This window comes from Pongo pygmaeus, chromosome 2 (genome assembly GCF_028885625.2).
Source record: "Pongo pygmaeus isolate AG05252 chromosome 2, NHGRI_mPonPyg2-v2.0_pri, whole genome shotgun sequence".
Lineage (NCBI taxonomy): Eukaryota > Metazoa > Chordata > Mammalia > Primates > Hominidae > Pongo > Pongo pygmaeus.
The window spans coordinates 53,537,453-53,552,136 of record NC_085930.1 but is presented as its reverse complement, the minus strand read 5'-3'; the positions used below and the strand labels follow the sequence as shown (position 1 = coordinate 53,552,136).

Here is a 14,684-nt window from a genome sequence, read left to right as displayed (position 1 = left end):
AATTGCTTGAACCTGAGAGGCGGAGTGAGCTGAGATCATGCCACTGCACTCTGGCCTGGTCAAGAGTGAGGCTGTTTCAAAAAAATAAAAATAAAAACACACACACACCCCAAATAGAGCTACCATTTAACTCAGCAATCTCATTACTGGGTATATACCCAAGGAAATGTAAGTCATTCTACCATAAAGACACATGCCCATCACTGGTGGACCGGATAAAGAAAATGTGGTACATATACACCATGGAACACTACACGGTCATAAAAAAGAATGAGATCCTGTCTTTTGCAGCAACATGGATGGAGCTGGAGGCCATTATCCCAGGCAAATTAATGCAAGAATAGAAGACCAAACACCCCATGTTCTCACTTATAAGTGGTAACTAAACAGTGAGTACACGTGGACACAAAGAGGGCCTTCTTGAGGGTGGAGGGCGGGAGGAGGGTGAGGACTGAAAAACTACCTATTTGATACAATGCTTATTACCTGGGTGGCAAAGTAATCTGTACACTAAACCCCACAACACGCAATTTACCTATACAGAAAACCTGCACATCATATACCCCTGAGCCTAAAAGTTGAAAGAGATAAAGAATCACTCTGCATCCCACAAACATGTACAATTATTGTGTCAACTAAAAAATAAAAGGAACATAGAAACAAAAATCCCTCTCTCATTGCCCCGCTCCCTTTGCTCACTACTGTAAAAACTTCAGGGAAGATCTGCTACACAAACTTGTGTTGATGGTACTAGGGGGAGTAAAGAACAGGTGGTGTAGAGGAGAGATGGAAAAGCCAGGGAAGCAGAAAGGCAAAGCCAGAGGATACAAGCTCCCTGCCTACTCTCCCCGGTCCCCTACTACCTGCAAAAAAGAACAGTCATCTCCCAAAAGAAATGATACTAGAAGTAATCCAACATGTTAGGATAAAAAGTTCCATTTAAATCTTAAAGGACAGTGGGAAAGTTGGGACACTTGCTCAGCTGACACTTGAGATACACGAATATAGTCAACCACATTCAGGGAAACCAAGTTCCTCCATCATCACTTATGGGCTGTGTGTGGTGGTGACTCTAGCTTTCCTGGGGTCAAGAGACACAGTGACATGTATCTACCAACCTTGGGTGTGAGCCTGCCCTTACTAGAGCTTCAGAGGCTAATCGGCAGGGCTCCCATTTTTGGTCCTTCTGTCACTGATTGTCTCTCCTCACCAGATTATTGTGCCACTCAAGAGACAAACCTATCTGATAAAGTAATATAAATTCTATTGAGTCTTATTAGATGTCACTGAAAGGGGGGTAGTTACCTATTAAATTATATCTTCCCATTGATTTTGAGTATAAATTTAGAGATGTTTATCCAAGAAAATGATAAACTCTGGATTTTTTCATTTTACTTAACTGAGGGCCTACTCACCCAAAAATCCTAGCATCAACCTAAAAAGACCTTGCTTTTGACACTCTTTTGACACTAATATAATATTTTCATAATATATTAAGATCACTGTAATTCTCATCCCTAATTTATATATATATTTATATATGTATACCTACCTCACAGATTATAAAAGATTGAATGAGTTAACATATATAAAGCACTTAAAATAGTGTCTGGCACACAGTTCACTATATGTTAGCTACTTTCTTCTTCACACACACACACACCCCTAGAAAAACTGAATCCTATATTTAACACATTATGGATATCTTTTCCTCTCAATGCATTCTTTTTTGGGGAGGGATGGGATCTCATTATGTTACCCAGGCTAGCCTTGAACTCCTGGCTCAAACAATCCTCCTGCCTTGGCCTCCTGAGTACTTAGGACTAAATACAGATTTAGTGAGTATATCTATCTTTCTATTCTATTTCAAATACTGCTGCAATGAATACCTTTATTCTTACCTCCATATTCACTTGTGACATTTTTCCATAACACGAATTCTACATATACATGAACACACTTACAAAAAATAGTTTAAAAAATTAACTACATTTTAAAAATTAACATCTGATTACCATTTTATTTAAATTAACTTCTAGAACTATAAAAGTTTAAAAAACTATGTTTAAAAGCTGAATAGCATTGCTTCTTGGTCTTTTGGCTAAGATCAAGTGTAAAAGTTGAATACATATACAAGGTACAAAGGCATCTTATTGCACAAAAAGTTTAGATCCCATATGATGCATCTATTATTTGAAATATGACTAATAAAAAAGTCTTTAACTTTTTTTAATGTGAAGAATATTCATTTAATATGCCCCAAGATGTTACAGAGCTTAAAATGAACAAACTTCAGTCAGTATAAAACAGATTTATTGTCAACATTCAGTCATTAATACAACCCAGGTAAATGAAACATCACTCCATACAAGGCTCTATATTCTTTATAAGTGTACTATAAAATGATAAATACTTAAAAATTACAATGCAAGGAAAAATATTGTAAGATATACAATTGTTATAGACCCTTGTGTGAAAGTTCTTTATTTTTAAAGTTCTGCCTTAGGGAAAATACCATGTTACATATCAGAACCCAAAATAAACTGTTTCTTGAGGTTACAATGCTCAATGGTATACTGGATGCACCCTAAAATACCGTGTCTGACAAGAATTAAAAGACAGACAGCCTTCAGTGATGTTTAGAAAGAGGGAGAGTGACAGACAGAGAGAAGAGTAATCAATTATTCTGTTGATTTCTGCTGGAATGGCCTCATTAAACAATTTATAGCACTGACAAGAGGTCTGTACCCAAAGGGAACAAAACCAGGACCAGTCTCAGCTTTATATAAAGGATTTCCAAATCAGACTAACTGACACAGTTCTAAGGCACTGTTCCCAATGCTTGTCACTCTTCAACCCTTTATACAGACTTCTTGTCTTATGTCCATGTTTTTCTAATTTCTTCCTAAGGGTTTACCAATTATACTTTCTGTTTTCTATCATCCTAAATCCAAACCAAAAGACATTAAGCAATACAATAAAATCTACCAGTCTGGTCTGTTCTAAAGACACAAATTCTGGTTTAGACATTAATCATGAGACTCAATTATATCTATCCCCCTTCCACACACACTCCCACCTCCCCTTACATATTGACCCATCTCAATTTTGAGGAAATGCTCAAATTCTAAGCAAGTTTCAGGATTTTTTCCCCCAATCAATGATTTGACTGTTGGCAAGCTGCTTTGGTGGGCAGCAATATAAGAAATTGTTTGGAATGCCTGGCTAGAACAGATAAAATGGATGTGATCAGTGAATTATTGTAACCTATTGTAGTAAACAGATGGATGGGAAGGATTTACCTTATGAACTTCCCTCACTCATTTCAGAAGGGAGAAAATTATGTCTTAATAAGGCAAGAAAAAAATTAGATAAGAAAATACAGCACTTCGGCAGGCCGAGATGGGTGGATCATGAGGTCAGGAGATCAAGATCATCCTGGCTAACATGGTGAAACCCTGTCTCTATTAAAAATACAAAAAATTAGCTGGGCATGGTGGCGGGCGCCTGTAATCCCAGCTACTTGGGAGGCTGAGGCAGGAGAATCGCTTGAACCCGGGAGGCAGAGGTTGCAGTGAGCCGAGATCGCGCCATTGCACTCCAGCCTGGGGGACAAGAGTGAGACTTCGTCTCAAAAAAAAAAAGAAAAGAAAATACAGTAAAATATTAATACTGTAGTGACAGCAAGGAAGGGTAGGATTCCCAGCACCCTACCTTGCTGGGAAAGTTTCTGGCATAAAAGTCAAACTCTCTACCATCATTCTTTGCATAAGGATCGACAGTTGCTTACATCAAGACGGGCAGAAAGCCATTTAAATACTTTTCTTCAAAGATGAGACATTTCTTTTTGAACTGAGCATTAGAGAAAGGAGAAAGAAGTAGGGAAAGCTCACTCAAAGAGGTCCTCAAACATGCGTTGTCCCATTGCTATATATGCTTCCTTTTCTTCTGGTGTCATCTGGGCCACTAGCTCTGGCCGTTGGCTCACTTCACTGTAGGAGAACGGACGGCCAGCCACCATGACAATGGGGTCATCTGCTACTTCTTCAAACTCGTCGTCTTCCTCTTCATCCTCTTCTCGTTTATGCACAGCCACAGCGGCCGGACGGGGTGGAGAATCATCATCTGACTCACTGGTCTCGCTTTCCGAGTCACTGCCATTGGCAGTGGTCACTGGAGCAGCCGCCCCCACTGAACCAGCCATGGCAGAGGAAGTCTTTTTCTCGTGAATGAGCAGTGCTCGCATGACCTCTTCATTGTCATCAGGCCCAGCACGGCCTTCCTCATGCTCCTGAAATGCATCCATATCTATGTCCCCTGGGGAGTAAAACTCAGACAGTCAATATCCTTAAATATAAATGGCATTTCTTTATAACATATAGACAATATTTTAACATATATTTAAATAATACGATAAAATAACAGACTTCACTGGTTCCATTTTTGAGCTGCTATCCATAAAATATTCAAAATATTTCTTACAAACTGGAGCTTAAGTAGCATAATGGTCAAGTACATCAGCTTTAAGAGTATTATAGCATAGATTTGAATCCTGGTTCTTCTATACACAAGCATCTTGGGCAAGTTATTTAATCTCTAAACTTCAATACCTTTTTCTGTAAAATGAGGTGATAAAAGCATCTACTTTCTAAGGTTCTGGATAAAAACATATAAGATAATGTCTATGAAGAATCGACTACAGTAGCTGGCATAATAGAAAATCAAAACATGGCTCTTTATCTCACTCAAGGTAAAAGCCAAAAGCTTTGCAATGGCCTATAGGGTCCCACATCATCTGGAATCCTTCCTGATCATCTACCTCTTACTTCTTCTTTCCCCTGCTCATTCTTGTCTAGCCACAGTAGCCTCCATGGTATTCCTTGTACATATCAGACACACTCCTACGTCAGGGCCTTTGCATTGCCTGTTCCCTCTGCCTGGAATATTTTTCCTTTAGGTACTCACACAGCTAACTCCCCTCCATCTTTCATGTCTTTATTCAAATGTTACCTTTTAAATGTATCCCATCCCTACATTCCCAATGCTCTATTTTTCCCCCATAGCACTTATTTCCTAACATAATGAATAACTTACATCTATTGTCTTTGTTACCCCCTTTCCAAGGATGTAGGTTCTACCACAACAGATATTTATCTTGTTTATTCATGGATATATCCCATTTACCTAGATAGTACCTGCCACTCTGTTAGGCCCTGAATAAACGTTTGACAAATGAGTGAATAAATGTGAGTTTTATTTTCATGAAGCATATTAAGCATACTTCAAACTCTTTATAAAAAAAGGAATCTAATTTTAGGAATGAAGCTTCTCTCACCACACACCTCCTATCATTTTGTGTACATATTTTACTTCATATACTGCAGATGAAATATTTAAGAAAACCATCTGCATTCTGCATTCTGATAATACTACCAAACATACTGCCATTTAAAATATATAAAAAGATTAAAAGTATTGTTTGGAACCTGACTCCCTGATTCAAATCCTAACACTATTTAGCTGTATGATTTTGGCCAAGTTATTTCATCTCTCCGCTTCAATTTTCTCAAGTACAGAAAGGGGGAAAATAGTATTTACTTCACTAGATTACTGTGGGGATTAAGTGAATGTCTGTGAAGTGTCTAGAATGGGCCTGGCACTTAGAATAGTGTTATCTATCATCATCATCATCAAGAGAAGACTCAGAAATGGTCAATTCTGACTATGGATAAAGTGAAAGCATCTTCTCATTAACACATTAAAATGAATTAGCTAAATCCCGGGACATTTTAGAAGGCACAGAACTCCTAAAATGAGATACTGGGCAGATAAGAGACAGAAAGGGAAACAGAAGCAGACAAGTTAAAAGTTTAGGTCAGAGAAAAGAGGCTTTTGATAAATGACTGTCAAAATGAGAGTTAAAATCAAACTTAACTATTTCAAAATATTGTCAAAGGCTGAACCTCCTCCCTAGAGCTTACTACCAATGCAGCATTACAACAGAAAGAAGGTAAGGAATGTATGCAAGCCTTTAAGACAATAATTGCTTCTAAAAGAATGTTCCAAATAGTTTAATATCAACACAGTATTTTGATTAATGTTTAAATATAAAATTAGGGAAAAAGAAAATTAGTTTTGTAAACTAAATTAAGTCACACATAACAGATTTCTGACAAGGGTCTTGAGAGGTTTGGAGAAAAAAAGAATTATTCTGTTACAGATGAAGACAGAAAACAAAAAACAAGGATAAATGAGCAAATTTCTGGATGGTAGAGTAGAAACAGTGGTTCTAGGAACAGTCTTTTTTCAACAGAGTTATAAATTACAAAGAAGATGTATACTGGGAAACTATATTCACGGAATTGATGCTAAGCAATTGTGGGTACTGAAAGGCCAAGTTGCAGCAAAAAAATATAGGAAGAGCTGAAGGTTGTATACGTGGGCAGAAAAGTAGCAGATCTATTTCTATTTCAGCAAGTGCAAGAAAATCAGCCTACAGAAAAATAATCTAAAATATACTGAAAGATATGATCCAAGCTATTGGATTCAAGGCACAGAAGAACCTAAAAAGTACCTCTACGTGTTTCTAGAAGTTTTTGGTCTTAACATGCTTCCAGAACCAAAGCAACAAACAAAATCTTAAGTAAAAACCAGAAAGATACTGGAAATAAAACTCAAATCAATGGTGAATCCATGCATGAACAACATGTATCATTCTGGTCACTATGTCTCAAGTAAAGTATATTACAATTAGAGATGGTCCAGAAAAAGACAAAAATAAACAAAAACTGTAGGAGGTGGCAGCAGTGGAAAAGAGAACTGTTTAAGGAAAACAGAATCAAAAGGAATCAGAACTTTCTTCAGTATAGTAGTGAGAACATGATTGAAGTCGATACAATTGTGAAAGATATCAACATGACTTGAAGTCTGAGGAAAATCAAGTGTAAAACCCACTTCATACATTCACTGGATAGAGTCTGCTCTACTATCAAGAAACTTAAGACAAATTTAGACATGACAACATACTATCCTATTTTATGTAGAAATAAATATTTACAAAACTTAAGTAGACCAGATAACTTATTTAAGGCCCATACGATTCATATTCTATCATTCTAGGAACTGTAAATTAGAATGTTAAACTTATGAGCTCAATATATAATGTTGGTTAATAATAATTTTATTTTATTCAGTTTTCTTCCTAAGTTCAAAGAAAAGAAGGCTGCTTTAAGAACAGGCATGAAGCCAAGTTGGGGAAAACAGATTTATTAAATAGTAGTATAGCCTAACTACTGTATAATCTAAAACAACTTCAATCTAAATAACACAACAGGCTGGGCACAGTGGCTCATGCCTGTAATCCCAGCACTTTGGGAGGCCGAGGCGGGTGGATCACTTGAGGTCAGGAGTTTGAGACCAGCCTGGACAACATGGCAAAACCCCATCTCTACTAAAAATACAAAAATCAGCTGGCCATGGTGGCTTGCGCCCAATTCCAGCTACTCAGGAGGCTGAGGCAAGAGAATCACTTGAACACAGAAAGCAGAGGTTTCAGTGAGCCAAGATCGCACCACTGTACTCCAACCTAGGCAATACAGCGAGACTCCATCAAAAAAACCAACATGGCAGGCTAATCAGTGAGGAAGAAGGAGGGTAAAGTATGGTTGCCTTGGAAAACTTTTTCTTATCAAAATTAATATATCAAACAGAATCACAGTAGAGGTATTACCTGCTTTACCGTCACTACCAAACTCCACATTACCTTCACAATTTCTAGTATATACATATACTAAATGCTTATTATGAAGGGAAAAGAGGCTAGGAGAAAGGCCAAAAAACAAGTGGTTTTCAGTTACTGATTATTCTTTGGCACTAACATATCACCAAACTCAGGTGATATGTTAGTAACGATATATTAACTTGGGAGTAGCGGCACATAGATTGTTACACTGATAAAATCCAGCCAGAAATAGAGACACCCTTCCTCTCTGCTTTCCAGCTTGAGTCACTGTCATCCATTTTTGCCTCCCATTTTCTACATACTCCTAAACCATCATCACTCAAAGTCTTGAATGCAGTAACTTAGACTAAAACTTAAAAAGTAAAATCTTGCAGTTCTCTAACTTCTGAAGATTAGTATGCAATTCTTAACCCTTTATGGCTCAGAAATTTCCAAAATCCTCTAGAACAAAGTTCTGCTAACCATCTTGGACTGTGAGAATGCTCAGTCGCTTTATTCATGTGGTCTCTTTCTATATATTTCAGGTAGCACACACTCATTGGTATTTATGAAGAGACAACATGAAGTTTGGGGTAGTGTATAGTTTTAGCTCCCAATTCAGAAAAATTAAATGCATATAAGTCAGGGTAATATAAGATTAAAGGAAAGGTGAGTATGGCTACCTTGAAAACAATAGATAGCATTTTTCCAAGAAATTAAGATAAAAAGATGACAATTTTTCAAATCTAAAAATGAAAATTTAAAAGGCTATTTGTTATTTTCACTAAGTTGAAGGGCAATGCAAGTATACTAGTTGGTTTTTATCTTATTGCTCAATTTCTTACTTCCTAATATAATGCAATTAATTGTTCTGTAGAACAGATCCAGAATTGCCCAGGCAGTTTCCCACTAAGCCAAGTTCATGTTCTACTGAACCTAAGACACATCCATTTTACTGACTTCTACTCTTACTTACCTTCTTTCATATCTTCAGAACTATATGCCCCTTGGACAGTGCTTTCTCTCAACCAAATGGGCCTCTCTTTGGCAGATTTCCCTTCCAGTGAGGCTCGATGAAGATCTTCGTGGTCATCCATGTTAATGACAACATTCTGAGTGTATAAGTCTTCATAGGAAGGACCTTTGGTGGCCCATGCTTCCCGGTGGTGCCCACCTGCTAGGCTAGCAGCTCCAGCAGTAGTTGCTGCATGGTCCTTGCTATATAAAAAGAATAGAGTACAGGAAAAAGAAAAATTAATGTCTTGGTTTTGGAAAAGAAGGGCAGCTAGGGAGGCAATTACTGAAATACTACATGTAAATGCTATCTATCAATCATGCACACATGCTTTAACAATTCCAAGAAAGTGCTTCTATACCTCAGGGTAAAAGGTGCATGTGTTAGAAAAACACATCATATTTATATTTAAGTTCCTCAAACATGGGATCCTCTGGTGTATATAAATGACTGAGGTTTTATAGATTTAAGATGTTTCAATAAATCTATTAATACTTGGCGAAGGAGAAAGTGATATGGTGACATCATCTACTTAAAGCCACTAATCTGACAAAAATCTCTCCCAGTATTTTGTTTAAAAAACAAAAACAAAACACATTGTATTTTAAAAAATGTTATCTCAGCTCAACCCAGAATAATTCAAAGTGGTTCTGTGTGCTTTTTCCTTTGTGTGCTGATCATGGAAAAAGCTAGAAAACTATTCTACAAAGCCTGACCTCAACCAATGTTCTTCTCCCACCACTCATGCAGTAAGGTATAACCCTCTGCACAGACTAGCTGCTTTTCTATGGAGTTGTATGTTTCTATCTCCACATATATGCTGATACTCTGTATCCATCTCCAACCACTGATTCTACTCTGCAGTAACAATGGTTTGTTTTTCTCAGTCTATTTTATTTTGCTTTTTACTTTTTAGTAGAGATGGGGTTTTGCCATGTTGTCCAGGCTGGTCTCAAACTCCTGACCTCAAGTGATCCACCCGCCTCGGCCTCCCAAAGTGCTGGGATTACAGGCATGAGCCACTGTGCCCAGCCTGTTGTGTTATTTAGATTGAAGTTGTTTTAGATTATACAGTAGTTAGGCTATACTACTATTTAATAAATCTGTTTTCCCCAACTTGGCTTCATGCCTGTTCTTAAAGCAGCCTTCTTTTCTTTGAACTTAGGAAGAAAACTGAATAAAATAAAATTATTATTAACCAACATTATATATTGAGCTCATAAGTTTAACATTCTAGTTTACAGTTCCTAGAATGATAGAATATGAATCGTATGGGCCTTAAATAAGTTATCTGGTCTACTTAAGTTTTGTAAATATTTATTTCTACATAAAATAGGATAGTATGTTGTCATGTCTAAATTTGTCTTAAGTTTCTTGATAGTAGAGCAGACTCTATCCAGTGAATGTATGAAGTGGGTTTTACACTTGATTTTCCTCAGACTTCAAGTCATGTTGATATCTTTCACAATTGTATCGACTTCAATCATGTTCTCACTACTATACTGAAGAAAGTTCTGATTCCTTTTGATTCTGTTTTCCTTAAACAGTTCTCTTTTCCACTGCTGCCACCTCCTACAGTTTTTGTTTATTTTTGTCTTTTTCTGGACCATCTCTAATTGTAATATACTTTACTTGAGACATAGTGACCAGAATGATACATGTTGTTCATGCATGGATTCACCATTGATTTGAGTTTTATTTCCAGTATCTTCTTTGTCTGTTAGCCTGTTCCAAGTCTGATCATTTCCTTATCTTCTAGTCACTTATGTTCTCCCCCACCTCTGTGTTAGGCCAAGTTTTCAGTATTTCTGATGGTTCCCCATTTTACCTGCCTGTTTCACTCTCAATCTGTTCCAAATTCTTTGGAATATGCCTGATTCTCAGTCTGAGCTCATGCCTTTCTCTGCCTGCTACTGATGCTTTCCACTTCAACTTCTATGTATGCTTCTCTACCTCCCTCTCTGTCCAGCTATTTTTTATTCTGTAACCATCTTCATGTTTCTTGAACTGCCTGCTCACTCCAAACCTTTTGGATGTTTCTTTCAGTGTCCATGACTGACCTGGTCTCACGTTTCTCCTTTATTTTTCGTCCATTTTTCTCACTCTTTTCCATGGATCCTGAATTATCTCCTGTGTGGAGCCCCGACTCATTCTGAATCTAATAAATACTTCATTAGTCTTTCCTCCTAAGCCATTCACTATTTTGCCTTCACTTTTGTCTTACTTCATCTCTGCTTACTCCCTTACTCTTCACTTCTTTCTGGGTCCACTTCTTATCTACTGGGGTTTTCTAACTCATACTTAGCTGAGGTCTGTGTCCGTGTATCTGATTAGCCCATCACATCTTTCCCTAATTACACTGTGTTTCTGACCATCCTCTGGAGGTAAACTTGGGCTTAGCTCATCCCACCTATCCTGTCCTGCCTCTGGATATCTATAGGGCCATGCTACTTGTGCAACAAAAAAATAATGTTATCTCCAGTTGCCCAATCCACACTGACACATTCATTTAATCCATGCCTTCCAGGTACTGCGTTTGCATTCTTTTCATTATTCCACCTCTGTGCCCAGGGCTACTTTGTAAACCACTTTCTCCCACAGCCTTTTTCTTCCCAGTGCCTGTTCTACCTGTTCCATGTCTCAACCACTTTTTCTGCCTCCTCACTGCTCCTACTTTCTACCAGTTATTTGCTCTCCACTCTAAGTCTAGGCCTATGAGGCATCTCTCTGTAAATATATCCAATCCATCTTTTTTTTTTTTTTTTTTTTTTTTGCTATATTCTGAAGTCTTATGCTACAATTGCAAATAACTGGTTTCTCTCTGCTATTTCTTTCTGCATTCATTGATGTTACTTTGTGTATCATTTCTTGTTCATCTCAATTTAACCATTAACTGTCCCTAATCATTCTCTATCTTCTATCTGTTCTGTGTGGTCTTTTAAAGGCTATGTGGCTGCCTTCACTGTAATATGATGCTGCTTACTTTGTATAGGTTGGCTTTTCAAACTTTTGTCTCCTTCAGCATTCACTTTTCTTTCTCTTCTCTCTTAGTCTGATCTGGTTTTTTATGTTTCTGTGCTTACTCTACATTCTGGCCTCTCCTCCCGCACACATTTGTCTCTCTGACTCCTTTCAATGCCTCTTCTATCCTCAGCCAACATCCCCATCTTGATGTGCTGAGCCTGCTCTATGTATCTGCCCCCCCAAAGTGTTTCTACCTGAGTTAGCTAACCCAACCTGGGAGAGACAGAATAGGCATATTTCTCTGATCTGGCCAACCACATCCTTATCTTTCCTTGATCCAGACTTAAATGACTCACTCACTCTGAGGTTACTGTTTCTCTTTATATATAATCCTGAACACAGAGTTTTTCTCTATTCTCTATCTTTAGCATTGACTACAAAGACTATCTTATGAAGGTATGAGGAGTACTTTGAGAAAAACAAGAAAGCTAGAGAGAAAAGAACAGAATTAAAATAAATGTTAACACAAGAGTACTTTTAAAAAGTCTTTTGTTTTTAGTATTCTGTCATAGAAATTCAAGATGGGTTTTATTCCAGTTTGAGGCAGCAGACATTTGACCATAAGTCAAACAAATTTTAAAATTTGGAACAATTTTAATTGAAGATGACAAAAATGAAAATTCATGTTTGAATCTTTTTATATTATTTAAGAAATTTTAGCACTTTTAAAAGATATAACTCTTACTCAGAGATGAGAGGGGAATATTATTTCAAAACTAAATTTTAAAAAATCTTTAAGGTAAGTGTTAAGAGATGATGAAAAAGGGAAGGTTACTAGCAAGGAATTCCACTCTAGAAAGATAGGAAGATTTTTATATATCATCAATAGGTTGACTTGCTGAAAGGATAGAACTGTCCATCAACTCTTGGGTTAGGCCTACTGACAGTTCTGCAGAGGTAGCCCCTGGTTTCTGATCTAGGGACAAGCTAGAATTTAACTGATTACAGATCAGTAATCAAACTAATAATATTGCCACTTATTTAAAAAAAAAAAGCTATCATCTCTGAGCTCCCATACCATTCTATTGATGCCTCTTCTCTTATACTGAGGCAGGATGGACTATTACATTCTTGGGGCAGGATGGGCCATTTCAAAACTTCATACTCCTATAGTACAGAAAGGCCAAATCAATACCACCTCCAGGATGTTATATCCAATCAGTGGAATTTGTCAAATGCTGTGGTGGGGATATTATAACCTGGGTAACATCTTCTAACCTAATGGTTTTTTTCCTGACCACATGGAAACGATTTTACTTTGGTCTGGCTGGCAGTTCTAGGAACCCCATTCTGTCTTTCTTGTCTGCCTCCATTTCCTCCCTTTTTTCTTAATGACCAGATTGTTGGGTATCCTTTTTTCCTGATCAGTTTATTTCCTCCACTTCCTGGTTCTTCTTCTTCCGTGGGGTCACCATCATTCCTGATAAGAAGAAGGTGACTTGATACAGAGAGCTGCTGTTGGGCCTCTGGTGTCACTGTACCACTAAGACTCATCTCAGGCCTGCAGTGAGTGGGGGATATTGAAATAAAGATCCTGGAAGGGGAGCTGGATTGTGGTAGGTGGAGAACATTAGAGACAGGAAGCCAGTAGTGGTGGTGACTGAATGCTATTGTAGTGGGGAAGCGTCTTGATAAACAGGACAAATAACTACAGGTAGGAGAGGAAACATCAGAATAATTCAGATAGTATATTGTGTAGAAAGCAATCAGATAGTACACTGACACATACTTCAACATAAAATAATCCATAAGCTTAGAAAATTTTGTATTTCTGTAAAATCAATTTCCCTCATAAGCTTGTATGTTAGAGCTACAATATAACTTAAAAGGACTGAAAAAGATACAAAAAGAAAAATTCCTTTTCTTATACAAAAAGAAATAAATAACCAGTACCAAAAGTTAAGGCTATCTATGATACAGATGTTGTTAGTTTCCTATCAACTGTGGCTCCTTTCTTTCTTTGCTTATTGGTTTTATTAAAATACCAATGGCAATTTGCTCCGAAGAGCTCTGGGACCTTCCCCAGTCCTAGAAGGTAAACCTTAACTAGTCTAAGTACCAGTCATGTGATCTCATTTCCTTTGCCAGCTGCTGGTTTAGAAATATGCATATAAAACAATTGTAGCCAGTGAGACACCAGGGGATAAATAGAGTATCCTAGGGGGCCCTCTGGGAAACCTTTCTTCAGTTTTAAAATAGGACACAAGGAAGGGACGGTCCCTTTTTCTGCATTTGGACATTTTCATCTGCATGTGATACCTAGAAATACATGGGCATCTTAGGCTAGCTCCCCTCATGGTCCCAAGAGGATAATCAACAGGCTGAGTTCAGCAGAGTGTAAAGATGGAACAAATCTAGATCCCTGAAGATATAATTGAGCTGTGAAATTAACCAGTTTTGAACTGTACTACTTCAAGACTTCTAGTCATGCAAGACAAATTTGCTTATTGTTCAATCTACTTCTAGACTGGATTCTAATTCCAACTAGAGTTGGATATTCTGTTATCACAGGCAAAGGCATCCTAACTGACACATGGTACTGGATTAGAAAATTCGTAACTCTTACAGATACAAAATTTTCTGTAGAATTGGATTGCTTTGAACCATCTCAAAGAAGCCCAATTTACTCAGGACTGGCTATTCTGTAACATCAGTACCACATTAAATAAAATACTAAGAATGCTCCTAAAAACTATACAAATACAGCCTGATTATTGAGCTCTTTGGAAGGGAGTGGGTGAAGTGAAGGTTAAATAAAGATATCCCTTACTTGATGCTGGAAAGAGGGAGAGAAAAAAGAGTAGAGTAGGAGAGCACTCCCTGACCCCAATTTTCATTTATGCTTTTCAAGACAGAATATAAACCACTTTTTCTGGCATGGCAAAACTAAGGCTACCTCTGAAATTCAAACATTAGGGAACACTG

General features: G+C 37.5%; 1 protein-coding gene across 5 annotated transcripts in view; it reads right to left on the bottom strand.

Moving 5' to 3' along the window:
• Window positions 1–2,296: 2,296 nt before the first annotated feature.
• Window positions 2,297–14,684, bottom strand: part of GTF2E1 (general transcription factor IIE subunit 1) — a 39,040-nt gene continuing 26,652 nt past the window's right edge. For all 5 annotated transcript variants that reach the window (XM_054481055.2, XM_063662587.1, XM_063662588.1 and 2 more), the window contains exons 4-5: window positions 8,697–8,938; window positions 2,297–4,317 (exon numbers count right to left, since the gene is read on the bottom strand). In XM_054481055.2, coding sequence (XP_054337030.1) covers window positions 3,890–4,317; window positions 8,697–8,938 — 670 coding nt within the window. In that variant the 3' untranslated portion in view covers window positions 2,297–3,889. The remainder of the gene's footprint in view (window positions 4,318–8,696; window positions 8,939–14,684) is intronic.